Consider the following 24,873-nt stretch of genomic DNA (forward strand, 5'->3'; position numbering starts at 1 on the left):
AAACGCATTAATGCGAAGGCAGCCCTTTTTTTTTTTTTCAGTTTTTCCTCCTGGCTTAAATAGCAGCGGTGACGCTCTAAAATGTTCACCCTATCGGGTTCATCGGCATCACTACAGTTTCATTTCTTAGGCACAAAAGGAAAAAGTCATACGTTCCACGCTTTAAATTATTCAGTCAGGTGGGCTTCCTTAAAAAGAAGGCAGCACAAGACCTTTGAGGCAGGCTTCTAACACATTGTCATTAGAACACATTCTGCCCGATCATCCCTTTGTCCTGTCAGTCGAACCCGCTGCCTGCTGGCTGGCTGGCTGGCTGGCTGACGCTGCTCCTCATTCTCATCCTTGTCAAATGCTGCTGCTCCCCCCCCTCCCCCCCCAAAACTCGTTGCTTTTTGTCTGTCTTGAGTGTGCAGCCAAACGAGAGTTCACCCACCCACACCTCTCACCAACCTCCCCCCTGCTCCGGCTGCCATTAGTGCCACTAACATGTCATCCATGCTCCATGACAGCGTGCAGGCGTTGGCCGGGGATGGTTTGGAGCACCGAGTACCCCTGGGCCAAACTGGACTGTAAGACTCTGCCTGCTTACTCACTCAACACTAAGCATGACGCCCCTCAGCCCCTCAGCCCATCCACATCCTTCACCTTGACCCCCATCAAACCCACTGTAGGTGCATGGCCCATATTTGGTCCACTTTTATTTTCCCCCCTTGCTTGTATACGGTGATGGGGAGAAGGTTTTTGGACACCTCGTGCTGTGCAAAGAATCAGTCAACAGACAGTGCGACCATTCTAACTTCACAGACCAACCAAATGGCACAAGCAAGTTAGTCTGAGAAATATAGAGCGGTGGACAAAAGTTTACGGACACCTTTGTTGCATTTGTTTGGATAAACCTGTCCGCCTTTTTGGCCCATTAAGAACAGCGGCTCTCTTTGTGACATCACAAGGTGGAGGACTGCAGATATACTACCAGTCAAGAGTTTGGACACGTTCTCATGCAACTTTCTACACTGCAGAGATACTGAAGACATCAAATATATGAGCAAGATGTATGTCACAGCGAAGAAAAACACGTGAAATAGCTTTAAATATGTTTTTTGTTTTTTATATGAAAGGTGGATATTTTGAAGAATTCCAATGTAAAACGTGTTTGAGTTATTTGACACTTTTATTGTTTCCTTCATAATTCCATTTGTGTTCATACGTAGTTTTGATGCCTTCAGTGAGACACTGCAACGTCAATAGTCATGAGGATGAAAGAAAAGACATTGAATTCATAGGGTTTGAGTGTCCAAACCTTTCTTTGACTGCTCGTGTACCTTCTCAAAGGAGGTCATGATGGACCCTTCTCGTGTCGCTGATCAGCTGTTTGAGAACTCTTTGAATTCTGCGTCACATCAGGCGTCGAGACTGACGCCCGCATCCTGTACATCGATCGCCGAGTGACTCAGCCACGCGACTGCCATTCATACTCCCAGTGGGGGCATTTGACCTCCGCCCCCTGTCCACCCACCGCTCCATCAGCACGCCCAGAATGCACCTTGGCCCTGCCACTCACATCGCCCCCTGCATGAACACCACCCAGCAACCCGTCTGCTCCACCCGTCCAGCCTGCGCTGCTTCTGCTCTGTTTGTGTCTTTTGTTGCGTTGTTCTTCCCTCGTTCCCTCGCTCCTCCAAAACGCTTCTTCACGACCAGGAGATGAGATGTAGCTTCTCTCTCTCTCTCTCTCTCTCTCTCCCTCTCACTTTCACTCTCTCTCTCTCTCTCTCTCTCTCTCTCTCTCTCTCTCTCTCTCTCTCTCTCTCCCTCTCACTCGCTCTCTCTCTCTCTCTCTCTCTCTCTCTCTCTGGTGGGGGGGTAAAATGCATTGATGTATTATAAGAACTGGATGCTGGACTGACAATATGGATTTTTCCTAGTGGCCACTCAAGGTACTGCAGCAGAAAAAAAATCCCATGGGCCCAAAAAGCATTTTTTCCCATGGACCGCAATACAAAAATAAACGTCTTTAAAACGGCTGACAGGACGACTGTGACCTGAAACGTGATTCATAGCAAATCTTTCCATTGTAGATTTTTCAGTTCTGGTCTTTTAGCCGAAAAAAAATGCTAAAGTCCAGAAAATGACCAGAAAGAGTTTTATTCCCAGCGTGACGTCACGACGTCGTACGTGCTGCTGTGCCTCGTTCCGATTGGCCGATGCGTCCTGACGTGTCTGTAAGCTAGGTTCTCCAGAATGCTTCTGATTGGCCGACTAGATCATGTGAGTTACAGAGGCATGATGGGAAGTGGCACTCCTGCGCATGCTGAATGAATGGGCTGCCATCTCGGACAAAAATGACTCGTGACTCCTTTGCGGATCTTTTGACTTTTTCGCCGTCACGATGGGAACTCCTAAACGTTGGCACGTTCTTCCTCCAAACAGACTGATGGATTGGGGATGGGATGGATCTGAGCCGTCCACTGATTTTTAGCTTCTGCAGCCAAATCTCATTAACCTGTGTTGACTCTTTGAACCCCTCCAGCGGCGGCTGACCTCAGCTGCCCCCCAGCGTCCCTGCAAAGTCACGGACTCGCTGTGTCTCACTGTGTCCTGTTCCTCTCTCACATGATGCTCTGCTCTGTTTTTTTTTTGTTTGTTTTTTTGTCTCCCCCCCTCCCCCTCCTCGCCCCCCACTTTCTTTTTTCATAGATTAAATTAATATCTAAAGGTCCAAATACTGTTTACGGCGAAGGTAAGGTCACACCGGAAGCTTGTTTTTTTTTTTCATTTTTCTCTCCGTCCAGCGGACGACCTGCCCTTCGCTCGTACACTCATCCTGGCTGCCGCCCCTCCCACCACCACCCCTCCACCCCTCCACCCTTCCTTTTTTTTTCACCCCTTCAGTACTAACCACGCTTTATTTACCGAGCGCTCGGACAAAGGGACGCCGACGGAGGAGCCTGGCTGTTTATTGGGGGGGGGACGAAGGGGGTGATGCGGGGGTGGAGGGGTGGAGGGTGGGGGTGCGTCCCACCGCTCGGGCCCGGGGCTGGTAATTGAAAGTGATGCACGGCGGGGACAATTAGCACCTGACTAAGTAGCAGCATGAACAATACGGCTGCACTTCTGGCTCCTCGCTTCCTTGCATGCGGCGCCTTTATCTTTCTTCTCTCACCCCAGCAAACTCTCTCTCTTTTTTTTTTTCACCCCTCCTCCCCCCCTCCTCCTCCTCTCCCGCTTCGCTCTTTTCTTCTTTATCCCCTCCCTCAAATGCCCCCTCCCTCCCCGGCCTGCTCCTGTTGAGGAGTGTGCCTGTTTGCCCGGGGCCACAGTCCGAGACTAACACCTGCCGCACTGGAAGACGTCTTTGTCGTCCCCGAAGCCTTGTTTGAACTGCTGCACCGGGCAGCCAATGGGACGGCAGGGCCACTCGCACACTTTCTTTTGCTTTGTGTTTTTTCTTTTCCATACCCCCCACCTCCCCCACCCCCGTCTGAAGCCGCCTTGAAAACAGCCGGGCGGTGCTTTCAGGTGGCGGAACACGCTAGAATATGACGGCCGCGACGGCGACAAATTGAGTTATTTTTCCCCCTCCGTCCGTGACTTGTCGGTTGAGTGTTCGTCCTTATGGAAGAGGAGAGGTGGCCGACGTTGTTGGAGGGCATTGGCGACTCATCAGACCCTTCCCAGCATCCTCTCTGTTTTTTTTTTTTTTTTTTTTTTTAAAAGTACAGACACACAAAAACCCCAACAAAGTGCAGGAATGAGCAGAACGCAGGAATGCAGCTTCTGCATCAGCCTCCACGTTCAGCAGCCAAGCCAACAGTTCACCCCCCCCCGTCATTCATATGCAGATTGATTTGAGAATGCATAACCCCCCCGGCCCCCCCGACCTCACAATACGCACAGTTTTAACCGTAGCGTGCGGCTCCTCCACCTCCTCCTCCTCCTCCTCGTCGCTGGATGCTGCCGTCCGTCCGCTACTGCCGCCGAGTGTCTGTTACTTCCAGCCATCTGCCGTCCCTTTTAGCCGATGCAACTCGAGATGCCCCGGGTAAAAGAAAAAAATAGAAAGAAAGAGAGAGAAAGAAAGAAAGGGGGGGGGGGGGGGAATGGCAGGAAATAAAAGGCCAGGAAAGAAAATAGGCAACCAGATGCCACCTCCACAAAGCAGCAGCAGCAGCAAAGTTGTTTAAACTGGAGGCATGGGGGCAGAGGCAGGTGGGGTGGGGGGGGCAGGCTGAGGACGTCAGGACCACCGTAACCCCCCCACGATCCCCCTCCCCTCCACTGGTCTCCGTCTGCGGTTGTGAAGTTGCGTGGCGGTCGTTCTGTCAGGACACTTCCTGCTGGCGCCGGCCTCTTCACAACAAGAGCGTAATGTGTCATTTGATTTCTCATTCAGCAGCTTCCCGCCGCCACGCTGGGAACTGAATACACTTTTTTGCCTTTCTTTTCTTTTTTTTCATTATTTCTTTTTTTTTTTTTTTTTTTTATCATTTTGTGGCTTGTACCCGCAAAAGGTTGCCTCCCGTCTCCTCCCGCCCCTCCACCCCACCACCAACCCCAAAGAGAAAATCCTGTAAGAATACAAAAACAGATTCAGGAAAGAAAGAAAGAAAGAACAGAGGAAAGAAAGGCGGCTCCTCTTTTCTTCTTCTTTTTTTTTTTTACAAGCTTTCGCTTAAAAGCAGCATGTGTGTTTTGGGCATTTGCGTGTGAATGGTGGCAAAGGATGGAAGTGAAGGATGAGAGGGAAAAAAAAGAAAAAACCAAACCCTGATGATAATTCTTTGGGGGCCTGTGCATGAGACAAAGCATGAGCGAGGGATGAGGGGACGAGAGATCTGCTCTCCTACGTCCGAGCGCCTCCTCCGTCTCCTCCTGGTTCTGGCCTCTGACGCCCTCTCTCTCTCTTCTCCTCCTCCTCCTCCCCCCCTGCTCCCCCTCCAGGCTCCTTCACCGGTAGCACGAGCACTGCCGACAGTGCAGCGGCGGCGGCGGTGGCGGCGGGCGACTCGGTGGAGCAGCAGGTGTCGCCCACGGTGCCCCGAGCCACCAGGAGCCGAGTGTCGGGGAAGCTGCGGCGCTCGGCCAGCGCCATCAGCAAGTCCTCCAACTGAGCTCCTCCCCCTCCTCCCCCTCCCTCCTCCCACCCCCACCACCACTCCTCTGAGTGCAGCCTTTAATCTCGTCTCCAAGAACCTCACCCGACCGCCCAGTCGTGACTGCAAGACTTCGTTTTTTTCCGTCCCCCTCGTGGCCTCTTGTTGTTTTTATTTCCTCTTTGTTTCATTTTTTTTTTGGGGGGGGGGGGCGTCGTACGTCGAACACATAACTGGAGCACATTGCAATCGTTTTTATTAATTTAAGCACTGATTTTCCTTGAAACATTTCCTTTTTTGTTGTTGCTGGAGTGTCTTTTTTTTGTCTAATTGTTCTTTTTTTTTTACTGTTGTACCGAGTTGGAGAGCTCTGGATTAAAGGCCCCGCTGAGTGAGGTTTTAACAGATGATTACATACCATAACAATAATAATAATAATAACGTCCAGCAGTGGATGTTCAACTGTGACCAGACTACTGGCTTCACTCTGCAAAAACAATTCCCCCTCTTCTTCTCTCATTCTTTCTTCCACCTGATCCTGGCCGTGACAAACTCCTCGCCGCCTCCTCGCCGCCTCTTTCACCTCAATGGAAAAACTCCAGTTGTTGGCAAATAGCAACGGCCGCAGTGATGAATTTCTTCCTCCGCATTGATTCCCTTTTTAGCCACGCACGCCGGGGCCTTTTAATCTGGGAGCGGGAAGCAGGACGGAACTCGCTTTTTATTTCTGTTGCGGTGCGAGTGCAGGTGTCGCTGCTTCACCTGGTCCCTTCACCTGGTCCCTTCACCTGGTTCCTTCACCTCCATGCGATGAAGAAGCACTGATGACTGTCGTTCCTCCTCCTCCTCCTCCTCCTCCTCCTCCTGCGAGCTTCCTGTACCGGAGGAGAAAAAGCGGTTGAGATTGGATTAAAGTTGGGAAGCACTGAGACTGATGCAGAGACGATGATTTGTGCTCCACAGCCTCTGCAGGACACAGGCAGAGGCCTTCTTCTTCTTCTTCTTCTTCTTTTTAATAATTCAGAACCCAGGGTGGACAATCAATGATGTCTTTCTAACCGGAGCTGGATGGAAATTTGTTTAGATTTCTTTCTCTCTCTCTCTCTCTGTTTTTTTTTTTTTTTTTGGTTGTTTGTTTTTTTTTTTTTTTGGTTGTAACTCGCAATTATCTTTTTTTTAAACGGATTCCAATGGATTGTGTCATGATTTGATTTATGCAACTCTGCTGGGATGAGAAAAGACTGCGTTTGTAATTGCTTTCTGATGTCGTTAACGTGGGCTCATGTCCGGTAATTCAATCACTTCCTCTCGTCTCTTCCCTCCGCTATCGCTTTTCCGACCGACCCCACCCCCGTCCCGTCGACGTCCACATTCCTACGTTCCCTGACTGAGGAATTTTTTTTTTTTAATTTGTCCCCGCCCCTCCCCCACTGGCCCCCAACGTCACTGATTTACGACCTGCGGATGTCTCTCTCTCTCTCTCTCTCTCTCCTTCTCTCGTCCCGGATGTAAATCGGACGCTTTATGTTTGTTTCTTGTCGTCGTGCCGACGTGCGTTTCCTCAATGTACAGAGAAAAGGATGATTAGATTATGTCGCTCTTGTTTTTCTATTGTGTGTTCATGTGATGTAAAGAGGAAGAGAAGCACCGCAGCCTCAGGTCAACCTTAACAACTGTGTGTGTGTGTGTGTGTGTGTGTGTGTGTGTGTGTGTGTGTGTGTGTGTGTGTGTGTGTGTTCGTTCTCACAGTGCCTGTGCAATGTTTGTTCCCCCAGGCCCTGTCTCTTCCTCTTCCTCCACCTCAACCTCGTCTTCATCCCCCTCCTCCTCCTGCACTTCCTCTGTCTCCTCCTTTTCCTTCTCCTCCTTCTCCTCCTCCTCCTCCTCCTCCTCCTCCTCCTCCTCCTCCTCTTCATCCTCCACAGTGTCTGACCCAACCTCAGAAGGCCCCTCGTTGCGTTGCCTCGTTAGCGTCCTAAAACAAAAAGCTCTCCCTCCAGGAGTCGCTTAAAACACACACACACACACACACACACACACACACCACCACCACCAACGGCAACAACAGATGGATTTTGAATTGCCTGGTTCCCCGTTTCGCCTTTTGTTGTAGGTGGCGTGAATGGCATCAATTGGCATCAACTCCTCCTCCTCTTCTTCCCCACCCTGCTTTCCCATGATCCTCCTCCCGTGTCGCCTCCAGAGGCTGCAGCAGGCGCTGGGGTGGAGGAGGAGGAGGAGGTGGTGGTGGTTGGTGGGTGGGTGGGGTTAGGGTGGCATACCAGTGCTGAACTCCAGCGGCCCTCCTGGCAACAGCTGAGCCCAGCGCTCTCAGGACCTGCCCGCCCGCCTGGGTCACCATGGTAGCCAGGTGTTCCCCACACACACACACACACACACACACAGTCTGAGGGCTCCGCCCATGCTGCAACACTATCCCCATCTGTTGCACTACTGCCTTACCCTCCCTCCCCCCTCCTCCCCAAAGCTCACCTGTGGTTTCTCCTCAATCTCACATTCCGATTTTCCTCCTCGCCATCTCCTCGTAGCGGAACATTGGAGAGCAAACAGCGAGAAGGAGTGACCATGAGTTTGTTTGTTTGTTTGTTTTTCCCTAATGAATGTATAGACATGTATAGACATGTATATATATATATACATATATATATATATATACATATATATACATATATATATATATATATACATATGTCTAAGGTTTTTTATTGCCCCTCATAGCCACTTGCTTGAAGGACCGTGATCTGAAGATTGTAGGTTAGAGATGATGTCTGTGGAAGGAGCTCACGCTCCCACTGTGTGGTGGCCTAGTCACTGGAGCTGTTAGTCTGGACCAAGATAAGGATTGTGTGTCTTAAACATATATATGTATATATATATATATATATATATATATATATATATATATATATATATATATATATATATATATATATATATATACATATATATATATATATATATATATATATATATACATATATATATATATATATATATATATATATATATATATATGTACACCATATATATATTGTTTTTCTCTCTCTCTCTTGTTTGGAAATCCTTGTACATTGTGACAAAAATCGAGGGTCTTGTCTCGCCCTCTGAATATAAATATGAAAATGCCTGTAATATAATCTTTGTATGGGGTTGTGGGAGGGGTGGGTTGGGGGTGGGGTGAGGAAAAAGCTTGAAGATTTCGTCATTCCTAGTCAACATATCAAACTTTTTAAACGACTGAAGTCCTGCTATCTTTATTAGAAATGTGAAAAATTGAAACATTTCATTAAATCAGTTTGAAATTCTGCACTTGCGGCGTCTTGTCGCCTGGAGATTTATTTTATTTTTTTATTTTTTTGTCTTTGTGTTGTGATGACGGTGCAGTTACCGTGTGCCTCCTGACCCCCCCCATCCCCTCCGGCCCTGCAGCAGCAGCAGCAGCAGCAGCAGCAGTAACCTGACCCTCCTCCCATCTGTCTCCCCTGCTGCTGCTCAGCGCTGCTTCGGGGATGACGGCATAATGGAGCCTCGCTGGGAGCTGCAGGTGCAATGGTGGCAGCGCCTACAGGTGTCCCGCTTCACCTGGGCCACACAAGCGAGCAAGAAAAGCACTTGATCCTAATTGGGCCCACTCCCACTCCGCAACCCCCCCCCCCAAAAAAAAAAAAAAAAAAACAACGCGCGTGAGAAAAGAGCCTAATGTGGCCTCGTTACGCCTCCGCTCGGCGCCCGGATCAGGCTGACATTCTGCCATTACGTTGTGTTATTCCTTGTGTAATACCGGTTGCACATTGTGTTTTCACCTTTTCTGTAGCTCTTGATGTGGCCTCGCGGAGGGCTGCTAGAGAGCAGACGGGGTGCCAGAAGAAAAAAATGTTGCTTAAAGGTGTCAGATTGCACAAAAACTGATGTTTTTTGTGGTATTTTGACTCCAGAAATGAGCAAAGTCGGTCCTGTGCTTCTTTTGATTTGCGCCACTTTTATGATATGAAAGTGTGTTGTTAAAAAAGGGTTTTTAGCTCTGTTGATCGGCCCTTTGTTGCATCATAAAGGGAATTAAAACCTCATCATGCTCTCAGACTTTGCTCTAGGCCCGGCAAAGCATCGATTTTAGCAGGAGGCTGTAAACAGAGGGCTAAATTGCCCTGGGTTAGTTTGTTGGGATTAATTGTTCGAGGCAGAGGTCCAGTTTGAGAAATTACAATCCAAGTACGAGGGCCTCTCAGACAAATGCAGAGATTAATGAGAGGGAACATTGGTGGAATAGATATGATTAATGTTCCGAGGAGCGCCGCCGCTCTCAGGTGCGACTCCAGGCCAGCAGCATGTGTGTCTGAATTGACACAGTTGGAGGCTGCCTGCCAAATTACAGCTGACTTAATGCCTGGCGGGTCAGACATGGAGCCTAAATCAACACATGGAGCAGCGTGACTCCTGCGAAGCAGACAGATGTTTTACTGCGGCAGAGGTGAGCCGTGATCCGCCACCTCTTTGTCCCCCTGTCGGGGCATCAAGGAGGGGATTTATGCACCGGCCTTGAGTGCTTCTCCGCAGCAGCAACACGCTTGATTTAGTGCGAGTTAGTCTGATGAATGAGGCCTGATGGGAGGCAAAGGTTTCGGGGCAAAGGGGAGTTTGTAAGGTTTTCCCCTCTTTCTCTCCGTCCGCGGCCGACTGTGTAAACTGGGACTTGAGGATGAGTTGGTGGGAAGCTGCAGATTCTGTGGAAACTTTGAAGCCGGACACGACAAAAATGATTTGAAACACGTCGTTAGCACTGAAAGTGTGTGAGGGGGAGGGGAGGGGGGTGTTTTCATTCTTCAAAATGTGCTGAGAGATCTGCAAAAGCAAATATTTCTGACAACCAAAATTAAGTACAAATGAAACTTATTTTTCATTATTCTAAAATCCAGTTAAGAAGAGGCCTTCCTCTGCATCTGAATGGAATTTATAGTTTCAAGATTATTTTTTTTACATTTTGTTATTTTGGAGATAGTTGTTTGTTTTGTTTTTTTTATTTCTGCTTAATGTTTTGTAATTAATTAAATATTTTTCAATTAATATGATCTTTCTAAACCCTCCCAAAACTTTTTTTTTTAAATGTCTTTCCAAATAAAGTGAAGTTTCCGGTCACCTAAACTGTCCGTGAAGAAACCAACAGCAGCTTGACAACCGCAGATCCTTTTGAAAATATTTTTTATTTCGATAGACAACAACGATATACACATACAATCAAAGCGCTATAAAAGCCACATTTAAGAAAAATAACGTCCTTAAAAAAGATTGCATCTAAGGTAAGAGCTTTACGTTTTGTCTTTTTTTTTTTTTAAATCCTTCTTACAAGAGCTGTGGAGATTGAAGATTAAAATCCGACCCACGACACATATCACAACTCATACTGTAAAAATCAACGACAAGAACAAAAATAATTATCGTAACAATAATAATAATAATAATAATAATAATAATAATAAGACAACATTTTGGCTGTACGACATGTAAACTGCCAGAACGATTCACAGGGGGGAATCACGATTAAACACAACAATAAGTTACATAAAATAATTAGAATAAATAAATAAATAAACATATGATGAAAAATATTGCAACAATCTTCAACAAGAATAACAATAATAATAATAATAATAATATTAAAATTATGTGCCAACATTCAAAATTAAAACAATCTATGTAATTTAAGGCAGTTATACAGCGGGATTTGGATGTGTATTGGCTATATGTTGGACTAGGCTTATTTGGATACTAAAGGCATTTGTGGTTCTACTAAACTGGGGGGGCGGGGGGGCCGGTGTTCATACACTCTTTTTTTTTTTTATCCCCCCACCTCCCCCACTCTGCGCGCACAAAGTTCTGTCTTTTACAAACTAAGCGTAAAGCTACGGTGATAGAGAGCAATCACGGTCGGTGGAAAAAAAGAGGGCTCCGTAAGGGTGTGGGTGGGGGAGGCGGGGCGTTCTGTTTCTGAGAGTCTGAAGACATTTCTTAGGTCTAGAAGCTATCATCGAACACATGTGCTGTCCTAGAAAAATACCCTTTTGTTAACAGTCAAACTAACGCTTTGTATTATTCCATTCTTTTTTTCTTTTTTTTTTTGATAAACTAGTTTGAGAGATACAATCTCACAATAGGCCTATATGTGTAAAATTCAAATATAGAGAAAGAGGAGAAGAAAGAGAAGAAGAAGAAGCGCTCCACAATCACTGATTGGCATGATGGGGGGGGGGGGGGGGGGACAGGGACAGACACCACAGAGAACATCGAACCTGCCTTTCATCGGCCGCAACTTATGGCGTCACAATTTTTTCTTTTTTTGCCTCAAAACACCGACATCACTTTCTTTTTTTTCTCTTCTTTTTTCACGAAAGGCACGAGTTTGTGTTGTTGTCGTTGTCGTCGTTGATGATGATTATTTCGTTGTTGTTGTTTTTTTTTTTCATCTTTAACAGGCGGGGCGCACGGGCATCTGCAGCAGGATGACCTGCCTGTTCTCCGACGGGTGGCACTTGTTTATGTGCCTGGTGAGGCCCGGCGAGCTGTACAGCGTGGCGGGGCAGTACTTGCACGGGTAGATCTGGGAGGAGTGCATGAGGCGCAGGTGTCGCTCCTGGCCGGCCCTGCTGGTGAAGCTCTCCCCGCACACCGGGCACAGCAGGCGGTCCACCGGGCTCAGGTTCAGCGGGCTTTGGTTTGACGCTTCCTCTGAGGAGGAGGAGGAGGAGGAGGAGGAGGAGGAAGATGATGAGGATGAGGAGGAGGTGGAGGATGCGGATGAGGATGAGGAGGAGACCGGACCCTGCTCGGGCATCCGGTCGCTGGTTTGGAACCCGTGCTCCTCCAGCACCTTCTTCTGCAGGGCCTGGTGTCCCATGATGTGTTTTCTTAGGTATGCCTGCCGCTTGAACCTCTTGCCGCACAACTGGCAGTCGTACGAACCGTCTTCGGAGCCCGACTCGGACAGGCCCGGGCTCGGGGTGTCCCTGTCACTCATGTCTTTGGCTTCGTCGGAGACTACCGGCTTCACACCGGGCGTCTGGATCTTGCCCAGCTCGGCCTTGACGACGCCCTGTGCGGGCGAGGCGGCTGCGGGCTGCTGCTGGGACGCGCCTGCACCTCCACTTCCTCCTGCGCCGTTCCTGGGTTTGTGCCAGCGGCGGTGCGAGGCGAGGTTGGCCGGGCAGCTGAACATCTTATCGCACTCGGGACACCGGTACTCGACCCGGACGATGCGGGAGCACTTGTGCTGGGCCAAGGAGAAGGGATCCGCGTACGCCTCCTTGCACAGCTGACACACGAACTCCCCCAGCGGCTTGTTGCCGCCGGAGCACTGCGCCCTGGGCTTCGCCTCCACCGGCCCCTCTTTGATTTTGAGGCCGAGCACAGGGGAGGTGGTCATCTCGTCTTCGAAGTTGAGTTTCCTAATGGCTTTGGGTTTCTTAGAGGCGGGTTTGGATTTGCGCTCTGCGCCGTCACCTGCGGGTCTTTTGGTTCCGGCGCGGTTGCCTGGTGCCGGGAGGCTGCTGATGCTGCTGCTGCTGCTGATGATGATGCTGCTGCTGCTACTGATGATGCTGCTGCTGGTGGTGGCGGTGGCGGCGGCGGCGGTGGCGGTGCTGCGGATGCTGTTGCTGGTGCCGATTTTCAGATCGACCGGGCCGTACGAGAGCTGCTCCAAGCCGGAGAGGGAGGCAGGCGTGGGGAATGACTCGGCAGAAATGGGCGAGCCCAGATTGAAACTTCGCTCGAAATATCCCCGGCCGTCGTGCTCCCTGCTGATGGGCCGGGTGGGGCTGTAGAGGGCTTGGCACGCCGCCTCCGGGTTGCCGAACTGCACCGGCTTCTCCAGCCTCGGCACCGGCGCCGCGGCGCCTCTGAAATCCGACGGCGGTGACGAGGAGTGCGGCTGCAGCGGCGGCGGGGCAGCTCGTCGCTCCGGGCTGGAAGCCACGGAGATCGGCGGGGAGGGGAGCTCCGCCGGCCGGTAGGGGGGGAAGGCAGCTGCAGTGGGCGGCTCCTGGAGGTCATCGTCGTCCGGCCGAGTCCTGTAGGAAACATGTGCGGATTTCTTGTTTCTTTTTACCAGGAATCCTTTGGGCATGTTGGCGGCTGGCGGCTGGAAGGCACTTGGGGCAGGTGGGAAAAGTCTCCAGCATCCAGGTTGGTGGGTTTGGTTTTCGAGGGATTTCTGCACGGGACTTTTTTTTTTTTTTTTTTTCTTGTTTAAATCTCCCCCGGAATATCGATCCTATCTGTTGTTGCTGCTGCTGCCGCGGCTGAAAATGTTTTGCTCTCCAAAGCATAGCTCCACTCTTTTTATGCCGAAATGATGCTATTGTTCTCGCCCCCCTGTTGCACCGCCGCCGACCAATGGGATGCGGCCGAAGATCCCAGCGGGTTCGATTGTGGGAGGCGCCTCGCTCGGATTTCGTTGGAGGATGTGCGGATAGCTCAGCAGCAGCAGCAGCAGCAGATGCAGCGGCGGCGGTTTATTGCATTAATGTGCGCGGCCCCGCTGCCTCCCCGCGCAGGCAGGCACGCGCCGGGACCCTCCTCCTTTTACGGTCTGATGGGCCCCTATACAACTCGCACACGTGCCGTGGCTTTGTGGCTCTCCTCTAGGTGTGTGTGTGTGTGTGTGTGTGTGTGTGTGTGTGTGTGTGTGTGTGTGTGTGTGTGTGTGTGTGTGTGTGTGTGTCCTGGAGCTGCCAAAAAGGAAATGTCCGTCACTGCCACAATCGTCACAGTTTGCAAATCAAGACAAGCTTGTGTTAAATACGCGGCAAATCATTATCATTATTATTAATATTATTATTATTATTTTGTTAAGAAATGTCATGTGACTCCCAGCTAAGAACTCACACTTCCCTCTGTTCAAACTCCACTTCAGAGGTTTTATTTGCCCCACAACCACCCGGACTAAAAAAGCCTTGTTTAATTTCCATGATGATGATTTTTTTTTTTCTTATTATTATTATTCCATCATCTTGATGTGATCTCTGTAAAGAACCGCGCTTCTTTCTTGAAGGACACGTGTCTTGCCGCGGTGGTTTAACTCGACGGTATGAATCAGGCATCTCGCTGCATACATAAGTAATGAGAAGAGAGGAGAAGAGAAGGCCCTCTGCTCTTTGTGCACAATAGTAGTCGCGTCTGCCCCGTGCTTGGGTATTCCTGCCCCCTCACCCCTCCCCACTAGCCCCCCCCCCCCCCCCCCCCTCCCCTCCATCCGTTTGAAAGGCAAATTGACCTCTTAACTGCGAAACGGGACTCGGGGGCCAATCTGGCCCGCAGCGAGGAAGAGACGCGTGCAGGGCGGAGTGAGACAAAAGAAGGCCGCAGACGAGGCTACATGTGCGCTGCGCTCTGTCAATGAATGAATGCTGCTGCTGCTGCTGCTGCAACACGTCAGAGAGAAATCATAACGTCCCGTTGATCGGAAATGTCCACATCTTCCTCCATGTCTGTGTTTAACGGAAAACTCGTCCAATGTTTCTCAGTTTAAGTTTTGCACTTAACTTGAATGCATGGATGAACAAGTTATTATTAGATAGATAGATACATAGATAGATAGATAGATAGATACTTTATACTTTATTTACAGCAGCTTGAAAAGGTAATTAGTGTGATTAAAAAATATATATATATCTGCAATGCTCTAAACTGGAGTACAAAAAGTACGGCATAAAATTAGAAATATAAATAAAAACATAAAATAAAAATAACATAAAATCTGATGCTTGCTGAATATATATCAGTGTGTCACACAGTTTAGGGCAGGAAAGAGATCGTTTTGTATTCGAGATGTCGTGTTTTATTTAACTTAACTAATTCAACAGGAGTCCTTAAGATAAAAACTATTTATGTATTCTCTCGTTCATTCATTGAGGCGAGACACGGTGAGGTTTATTTTCTAAACTTACCTGCCGTGTCTGTCCGCATATGTACACACATCGAAATGACTGCGCGGCACCGAGCTATTTGTCTTTTTCCTTTTCCTTTTTTTCTTTTTTTTTTTTTTTTTCATTTCGATGCCTAAAACGTAGGCTGCGGTGCGCCACTTGGCAGAGCGCGCCTCTCTCTCTCTCTCTCTCTCCCCCTCTCCCTCTCTCCCCCTTTCAGCCTGTAGAACAGGGAGGAATTAATCTCCATCGTCGGACATTGTTCCGCTTCATTTGCATAAAGCTGCAGTATGACCAAGTCAAATAATTACACAATCGGAGCTGAACCGCAGGCCCGCGCCTTCTCCTTGTCAATGGGGCCCCTGCGCCTCCTCACCTGCCTGCCTGCCTGCCTGCCTGCCTCCGTTATTCCTGGGTTTCCGCTGAACTGTTTTGTCTCTGGGTGTAAAAGATGCATTAGTCCGTGCCAATAAAACAACAAACAAAAACTTTAAACCGCGTCGAGTTTAACCCTCCTTCCCATTAGGAGTCTCGGCTTGTGCAGCGTGTGTGTCGTGTGTGTGTCTCCATCTCTCTCCGTTTGTGTGTGTGTGTGTGTGTGTGTGTGTGTGTGTGTGTGTGTGTGTGTGTGTGTGTGTGTGTTACTTGTTGTTCCCTCCGCCTGCGTCCATTAGTCGCGCTGTGTTGGGGACTACACGCTTTGATGGTATTTTAACGAGTTCCTCTTCGCCCACCACCACCACCTCCTCCTCCTCCTCCTCCTCCTCCTCCTCCTCCTCCTTCTCCTCCTCCTCCTCCATGATTTTCTATGTGCGGGGGACGCGTGGGCCGGCCGGGGTACGCGCCGGCCTGTCCTGGGTCCACCGCCTCGGCGCATGCGCGTGTTTGATCAGTGGCGCGTGCTTCCCGGCGGACACTGAGCATTGGCGCCTCATTAGCATACAGCTGCAGCGGGGCCAGGCTACACCCTCTGCCGCTGCTTATCACACACATGCTGCAAGGAGTTTAAAAGGCTGCTCCGAGTTGTCCTTTGTCTGTGCGAGATGCCTCGAATTCAAATCGGTGGTATTTATTCCTTTAAAAAAAAAAAAAACACACACATATACAACCAAAGGAAGCCAGATAATCAGTTTTAAGACAATTTAAATAGTTTTATTGTCCATGTATGCAAATGTGTCCGGTTGTGTTCTGAACACACACACACACACACACACACACACACACACACACACACACAGTGGGCCCCTGGGGGTGCAGCTCTTACTTCACTGCCCCACCTGCAGGATAACAGAGAAGCCTACACGTTTGAGCGCAGAGACCTCTCCCAGCCCGGAGCCCTCCGGCTCTCGAATCTCTGCGCAGGCAACACATTGCACGCTGTCCCTGTCAAACATTAACTGAGTTACCAAGGGAGCCGCGCAGCAGTTTGGTTGTTTTACGCAGATTAGATTAGCCCTCTTCCCACCGCAGCTGGACAGGGAAAAAACAAAACCCAAAAAAAGACACACACACACACACACACACACACACACACACACCGCCCCCAGCCAGTGAATGATCGTCTCCATGTGCTCCGTCGACCCCGGCCAATTCCAGAGTGCAATAGGACATGACTGTAATTGGTGCTTACTACATGGCCACCTTCAATGCATTGTCAATCAATTATTGTAATGGATTAGCCGAGGTCCTATTCTGGCTACTTGTAATCTGATAGAGCGGTCTTTCAGCACCATGGAGAGAGCCAGCGAGAGGGCCAGATTTAATCAGGCAGGCTGTGGACAGAGCACAGCCTCGGCCTCAGCCTTTGTCCTCCAGGCGGAGAGCAGGCGGCGCCATCAGGAGGACAAAAACACAGTGGAACAACGGTGACAGAGTTTCATGAAGTGATTGTTTTTATAGGACTCTGACCAAACACGCGTGCAACCTGCCAACAGAGAGAGAGAGAGAGAGAAGCCGAGGGAGACGTGGCCCCTTTTCTTTCGCAGTGTCTTTGGTGTTGTTTCAGCGTATGATGGGTTGTCTTGGTGTCGTAATACTCAAGATTGCTCTCGGTCTCAGACTGGGCCGACTCTGGATTTTTGATCGAGACTGGTGAAGCAGCTCGATCCAAAATCTACAGCAGCTTATTGACAGGCTGACTGCCACTGACTGGCAAGCGCTTAAAAAAAATGAGCAAGCATGCGTTTTATGTGTTCAATTCTTCATTCATGCCATATTTACTTCAGACTACATTGTTATTTACGAGATGGGGCGGGGGGGTGTTCATCGATGGTCTATGGAGCAAATTGATCTGCTCGTGAAAGCCCTTTGAGACACCTCTGGACGTGATTTAGCGCTTTGTAAAAGTTGATTGATTGGAATGGCTTCAGTCAAGTCGCATGTTATCCATCCCATTAATACACATAGTTGTTCCCTGTTACTACACTTGCATCCCCTTTGCCTTTTCAGCTCTACTTTGGTGTGATTCTTATTGGAAATGGCATCATTTATCATGACTGAAACAGATTTATTATGCTGAGATAGTTCAAACAAGCACATGAAATTTGAAACAAAACTACCCTGAGCTTTTTTTTTTTTTAATGCCTCCCGTACAAATTAGAAAGAAAATCAATCAATCAGTCATAAAATTTGCTTTGGGCAACCTTAGGAGACTCTGCACACTACTGAGCGGCACCAATATGTCTGCTCAAGTGGGGGGAAAAAGAGCAACAGAACAGAAAAAATAACTCTGAGTATAGTATCCAGTTGATCAATGAGGAAATAGCCTATTTGGCCATGAGAGCAACATGGAGGCCACTGTCTAGACTTTAAAGGGTACTTTAGGAGGATACCCATTAGGCCAGGTTACTTTGAAAAGCTCTGTAAAGTGGTGCAGCCTCTGTGCTTAAGACTAATGGACCCTGGTGTTGACTGGGAATGTCCCTGATGTCATCAGTATTGTTAACAGCAACGCCGATGACTCCATGAGGACAAGGACATATGTTTCTGGCCTCTAATGATATTTTCTAAAAAAGATTTCGGTCACACCTGTGGCTAAAATCTGGCATAGCAGAGAGAATTTCCCCTGAAGCGTAGCCAGTGATGCTGAGTAAAACTGCCGGGTTGACTGCGCATACTGTAAAAGTCGCAGGGCTTCAAAGGCACAACAACAGCATCCTTTTGCCCTTTCAATGACTCTTATTTAAATAGAAAAATAAAAGGTCTCCCTTTATATCCGGTGCGTCACTTGCCGGGGTCCCGGGGGAATGTTTAGCTCTAATTTACTCATCAAAAAACAGCAGAGTGTCTCCTCAATATTCCCGGCAGTCCGTTGGTTGTCGGGGCCGGAGTCCCCTGTCAGGAATCATGCCCTGGAATGTTAAACACTCATTCACCCCTGAGCTGCGGAGGTGGATAAAAGGGATTGTTCTATCTGGGAGCTGATTAAAAACGACTCTGGCCTGTTTCTCCACTCGGCGATCACCTCCGACGTCCGCCACATTCATTTCTGTATTCATGAAGCGGATGAGAAAGTGCAGGCCAAGCCGCCGCCGCCGCCGTATTCCGGATAATAAGGCCAGCGGGCACCACATTGGCTGCCACAGGTTTTCCCCCTGCCCCGGCTCATTCAATTACTTCACAAGAGTCCTCTGAGGCACAGCTGCACTATGGGGGTGAAGAGGAGTAAATTGAGGTACATTCATGTAGACACGCGCTCACGCGCACACGCACACACACACACACACACACACACACACAGAGACCTCAGAGAAAGAAAGTGGAGGAGGCGAACACACAGGGCAGCAGGGGAAGCCGGTGCACAAAGGATCTGTCTTTTGCAGTCCGTGCATTTCCGTCCGTGGCCGCAGATTGTAATGATATTGTTAATGACGGCGTGAGAGAGAGGAAGGGAATGGCGGCTCCGTACGTGAGCGCTCCATTATCTTGACGAGAGCGTAGAAAGCTGCCGGATCATCTGGGGGACATATGGACAGCGGCAGACCTCGTCTATTGACACTTGAAGCTACACGCTGGTCGCTCTATAAGCTCCTCTTTCTCCTATGTATCGTATATGTCGTATATATGTAGAAATCTCGGCTGACAAAATAGGAGTCACTTTTTTTTTCGTCTGCTTACCTGATAATATAGAACACAGCTGTGTTTTTGGAAGCGCTGGGGGAAGTGATGCTGTCCATGGTACTGAATCTCAGCCTCTTGACCTTCACCGGTCTTGTGGACATCCAGAGTTCTGACGCAGTTTGGATTTGGTGTGATGTTGTAACAGCTGCTGCTGCTGCTGCTGCTGCTGCTGCCGCTGGCGTGTTGAACCTCAAATGTTTGGTAACCTTTTGTATTTTATTTCTTGAAAAAACTAAAATGCTCTAAAGTTATGTTGGCATGGTTGAGGTAGGACTCTTAGGTGTCTCCTCACCAGACAAGCAAATCTGCACCATTCAAATTTCTATGATTTCTTTTTTAAAAAAAAAAATACATATATAGAATTTTTGTTAGGATTTGCACAAATCTCAAAAATGTGTGTGAAGTGCTATAGGCCATTATTTGTGAATGGATCCTCCTAAGAGGGAGGGACATTGACTTTGAGTTTTTAAACCTAATCTTTCACATAATGCTATAATTGAGCATTTCCCCACAATAATCATTAATTATTTCCTGCAGCACTGAATCAATCTAGACAGGAAAAATACATTAGTGTGGAGGGCTGTTATCAATGTATGTCCACACAGTAGCGGAAATACAAATAAAACATCAGAACTACACAATTACTACCAAGTTAATGAGGATGCAGGACAAGTTTAGCAAGTGTGGCCACTTGGCACCAATGCAAAATGACATTTTAATATGTTTCCAGCTATTTCTTCATGACTTCCCCCAGCTGAGATTGTGGTGATTGTCGGGAAAGATTGAAAGATTGTTTTTGTTTTTTTTCGCATATAGCAGATGCGCGTTAAGGGGAAGAAAGACGGGTGGGAAAAAAAAACAACTTTTGTTGGCCTTTGACTCTGGAATGCCATATTTTCAAAACTCTGAATGCCCAGAATTCGTGTGCTCTTCATTAGATGGAATAATTTGCATTCTCTTATAATTGTGCTGCTTCCTTGATTATTAAATGATCACCCTAATTAGGGAGCATAATAGGGTTAATCAGACTCTGCTCATCACACTTATTATTATTCCTGGGGAAAAAAAATGAAGGAGACAGATACAGTGCTTGATTAATTATATCAGCCTTTTCATCAGCTGGGCTACCATTCCCCCCCTCTGAAATTAATATCATGTTGTAAATGGAAGGAAGGAGCTGGCCGGACACAGACAGATGAAAGATTTCACTCAAATTAATTAAGCGCTAATTATGCGGTGGGAGTTGGGAGCAGTTTGCATAATGAGCCCTATCAAAAGAGATCAGTCGTCGAGGGGAGCTGTAGAGTTACTATACAACCTTCAGATGACACGCAGACACCACTGCACGGCATGAAGAGGCCTGCCGGAGAAGTGGGAAGAGGGTTCAAGCACCCAGAGGCTCGAGTCGTGAGGGCTGAGGAGTGTTTTGTTTGGTTTTTGTCCGCGTGCTGCGAAGCAGAAGCTCGCATCGGCGCCACGGCGGCCGTTCGTTTGTGCTACACATGTGGATTAGTCGTCACTCAGAGATATTACATCTGTCCTGGGGGGCCTCGTCTGCGGCTCCCCGCCCTCCTCCACTTCCCCTCTCGGCTTAAGAATCAGATAATGAATTCCCTGTTCCAACGAGAGGCAATAAGAACCGAATGTCCCTTTAAATTCGAGCTAATCACAAACAACCTGCATCTACACTCCAGGGAGCTTTAAAGACCCCTAATCACCTCTCACTGCAATCCTTGTGCCGTTCCGTTATTGCTGATCAGGGACTGTACTGCGGCGATCTATTTAGACAATGGGAGAAGGGATTAAATGGACAGAAACTCTACGTCTTAATCACCTGTTTAATCACAGCCACTGTTTAGCGCACGGAGTTGAGTTACTTGAAATGATTTGAGCCCACGGCAGCATCACCAGCAGCAATCATGCATAGGCTAATCACGGCGCCGAGGCCCGGCACTGCCCTTCAAGGTCCCCGAGTGGAATTACAAAGACTATGATTAGTTAATCAAATGAAGAACCCAATGTCCTTCCTTTATTTGTGTATACACCTTGTCTAAATGGAAATTGTACGGCCGAGCCACTTCCAGAAAGACGCATCTACATGTGAATGATCGCCGCCGAGTCCTTGAGGGTGAATGGCTGCAGAATAAGATCTTTCACCCCCAATAATTGTGTTATGCCATTGTGGAGACTTCTACATGTCTGAATTGCATTTGTTGTCAATGCTCATGTGAATGATGCAATCACGCAGGCATCCGCGGAGTAAATCAGAGAGCGCCAGACGAGGAACTCTCAAATGGACGCGATGATGTGAGGCAAAATGTCAAGACTGCGCAATTTTCCAGAGCCGAGAGGAAGCAGACGAGCGGCAGGGCAAAGGCAGCTTATTGACAATACACAATCAGATGTGCAGAAGGCCGGCGTGCACACACTGCAGCTGCACATGGGCGTCTCCTATGTGTGAATGCTGGCTTATATCTCGGTATGCATGGGGGGGGGGGTATTATTTGCATTCACTTGTATTCACCTGCACTTGCATTCACAGAATTAAACATATCTTATTTCCTGAATACATCCTCATCTCTGTAACCATGAGCAGAGCTCCTTTACGGCTCCTCAGCAATTGTGTGATTTTAATGACTTTCCTTTCAAAAGACAGAAGGGAACGAGTCGGTTCCTATCTGGTCATGTGACAGCACAAGTCCACCTCGAACTGCAGTTTTGTTGCTGTTGCAGCTGCACTTGAAAACAGTGTCTAAATAATGATTAGCTTTTCGGATGAACACAGAAGCTTTAATTACCAAAATAATTGAATTCCTGTGCATATATAATAACGACATTATTGGATGTAATCGTTTTATTAAATTTGGCAAATTAAAACGCCGCTAGGATCAGTTTTGTGCGTCACGGAGTCATGGCTGTACAAAAAAAAAATGTTTTCCGCAACAATTTACCTTTTTCTTTTTTTTTTTTTTTTTAGAAAAGGAAAATGTGTTTATTCAAATGAAATGAAAGTAAACACCTCAATATGCTTCAACGCTCTCGCCATCTCGGAAATAAACTCCAAATGCGCACTGAATTGTACTTTGATCGATTCGATTTTCATCATAAAGCGTCCGACTGAGGCTTTCTGCGCCGCGGTTCCTTCTGTCAGACATGCTGTTGGACACTGCGACTGTTGTTCCTGAGGAGAAAAGAATTTCCCTCCACTCATTGTGGCGACTTCCTTCCCGGGGCAGCAGACTTGACCCGCTCACTCCTCCTGGAATCACCTCCATTATTTGCCAGTGACAGCGGCCCTTTGCGAGCACAGTGGGCCTCCCCGGAAGGTACGGGGTCGCGCTCGCCCCAATCCATCTCTGTCCGCCGTGCGATTGATTGTGCGCGGGGCAGGAGATGGTGGGGTTCCATTCTGATGAGCGATAGGTGGGGAACCCTTTGACTCCCAGCACATGGCAGGCAGAGACGGGTCTATGATGAGGGGTCAGAGGCAGCTGGTGGGGGTATCAAGGGTGGATCACAAGGTTGGATGGAGGCAATAGGGGGGTTGTTTGGATGACCAGCGAGAAGGTATTAGCGACGCGGGACAAAGACCTGCCCCAACCAACCGCCTAAGTCCATCACTTAGCCCATCCATCATTCGTTCAGCTTTTGTGGTCGGAGTAACAGGCGCTAACTGATCGCACCGTGATCGGAGATCACGGAGATGACAGCAAAGCACAGCACTAAAAAGGTATTAAAAAGATTTATAGGCAGAACAGTAGGGCAGGTGGACCAAACGCTAAACGAAGGGGCCGGGGAGGGGTGGGGGGGTGGGGAGTTTGTTTGAACGTCAGTTAATGGTTACACATGAGGGTGCATGGAAATGATCAGCTCCTTCGTTCTGGATTCCGAATGAGGCAAGCCATAAACCTGCAGGGATTCCCCCCCCATATTGTGCTCTGAGAAAACCCTTCCCTGATTAGTAAGCTGCAAACTTGTCTAGTGTGAAGAAGACATGCTTGATATCCTGTCAGCTGCTTTAATTTCCCAGGCCTCCTCTAAACATCACAACAATACCGATATGCATAATGAACAACTGAGGGGAAGTTGTGGGGGATGAAGGCTGGCACTCCAGAAAAGTGGAATAATCTTCAAATCTCAATACCCAGGAGCGAAGTCGAGAAAGAATGTTTTTCTGTTTTAGTTTTGCCTTCCAAAGCTCGTCCTTGCTAGGAGATCTGAGCTTTGCTTCAGTTGGCTGCTCTGGCAGCTTAAGTCTACAAGCAACCTTAGAGGCCTCATTAAGGGCACTTTTTGAAATTGCAATGGAGATATATATATATATATATATATTTATTTTTTTTTTACACTACCAGTCAAATGTTTGGACACATACTTCTGATTTTCATGACTACTTACATTGTAGGTTGTGACTGAAGGCATCAAAACTATGAATGGACACATGGAATATGCATTAAACAAAAGAGTGTGAAATAACTCAAACAAGTGTTACATTTTAGATGATTTAGAATAGCCACCCTTCATATGAAATAAATATAACAACATATTTAGGTATTTAACTTTTTTTTTTTCTTTGCCACATTAATGCAAATATTTTGGTCATATATTTGATGTCCTCAGTAAGTAGTAAAGATAAAGAAGAAAAAGATGTGCCCGAACTTTTGACTGGTAGTGTATATTATATTACACATATAATATAGGTAATCTATGCATATAATACACAGGTATGTATATGTGTGTACATATATGTATATGTATATATGTATACATATAAATGCAATGCATCATGGCTTGTTTTTACTGCAATTACATGACTAATGTTGGGTGTTTTTTTTTTTACCACTTCTATTAATTCATTAGATTAACCAAAATTTCCTTTACTTTTGACTCAAGGCTTTTTGTCAAAGCCACAACATTGGTATTGTGAAGGTACCAGTTTGTTAATCACAGGAAGTTGTGTCGGCCAGGTGACTGTGTGGCCGGTAACCTGATCTGCTGTTGACAGAACAGGGACAGGTGCTCCAGTCAAACTAATCCATATGCGCATGTTGGAGTCCTGGCTCTTCCATTAGGGCAGATTGATTGAGAGCTTTAAAAGAGTCCTGCTTAACAATCCCAGAGTTGGCCTTACCTCTGCCGCTGTCATGATAATTGCGGTGAATACGCAACGGACTGTACTGAAAAGAGAAAGGAATGTTCAATGTTTGCTCAGCTAATGCTGGAAACATTTTGCCACACGCAGGAAGAGCAGAGCCTCTCTCGGGGGGGGGGGGGGGGATTTTACGAACGGAATTTATTTATTAAAGCAAATTGAAGGGCTTTGGTAGTTTGTCATCTGAAGAATTAGATCTACAAAAGATTTTTTAAAAGGTTGAGTTCCTACCAACATATATATAAAAACAAACATCTTTAGCTTTTATAGCACTGAATACATGTGAGGACTGCGGCACACGGCTTGCAAATAAATACACTCCAGAATTTATTTAATCCACTTTTATTATCCAAACCCACTGCTATAAGGTCCCAAATGCCAAATAAAGGTTTACAGGCAGGAACCAGACATCTGCTACTTTCTGATTGGTTGACAAAGCAGCCACAGCCTCACCTGTTATCCACAGTCCAGTGCATGGTAAACACCCTGAGTCAGAGCTGCGGGTAGAGAGGAGCCCATCTGGTCAGCGGCATTAACAACCACCTCTTTAACAATGCTTCCAGGAAGAGGA

The 24,873-nt window shown here is 47.7% G+C and overlaps 2 protein-coding genes across 7 annotated transcripts in view; one reads left to right on the plus strand and one right to left on the minus strand.

The window, feature by feature from the left end:
* ralgapa2 (Ral GTPase activating protein catalytic subunit alpha 2) overlaps positions 1 to 7,603 on the plus strand; it is an 88,513-nt gene extending 80,910 nt beyond the window's left edge. For 3 of the 6 annotated variants that reach the window (XM_076027536.1, XM_076027532.1, XM_076027534.1), the window contains one exon: positions 510 to 742. In XM_076027536.1, the coding sequence (XP_075883651.1) occupies positions 510 to 727 (218 nt within the window). In that variant the 3' untranslated portion in view covers positions 728 to 742. Of the gene's footprint in view, positions 1 to 509; positions 743 to 2,697; positions 2,741 to 4,941 lie in introns of those variants that run through there. The other 3 variants (XM_076027535.1, XM_076027537.1, XM_076027533.1) reach the window with 3 other exon arrangements.
* Positions 7,604 to 10,297: 2,694 nt separating this feature from the next.
* On the minus strand, positions 10,298 to 13,421 carry insm1b (insulinoma-associated 1b). The gene has a single exon (XM_076027526.1). It carries the CDS (start codon positions 13,228 to 13,230, stop codon positions 11,575 to 11,577), a length of 1,656 nt encoding a protein of 551 aa, XP_075883641.1. The 5' UTR covers positions 13,231 to 13,421; the 3' UTR covers positions 10,298 to 11,574.
* Positions 13,422 to 24,873: the final 11,452 nt, after the last annotated feature.

The sequence above is a fragment of the Nelusetta ayraudi genome, unplaced genomic scaffold (assembly GCF_046127955.1).
Source record: "Nelusetta ayraudi isolate G7.1 ecotype Tasmania unplaced genomic scaffold, CSIRO-AGI_Nayr_v1 ptg000021l, whole genome shotgun sequence".
NCBI classification, from domain to species: Eukaryota; Metazoa; Chordata; class Actinopteri; order Tetraodontiformes; family Monacanthidae; genus Nelusetta; species Nelusetta ayraudi.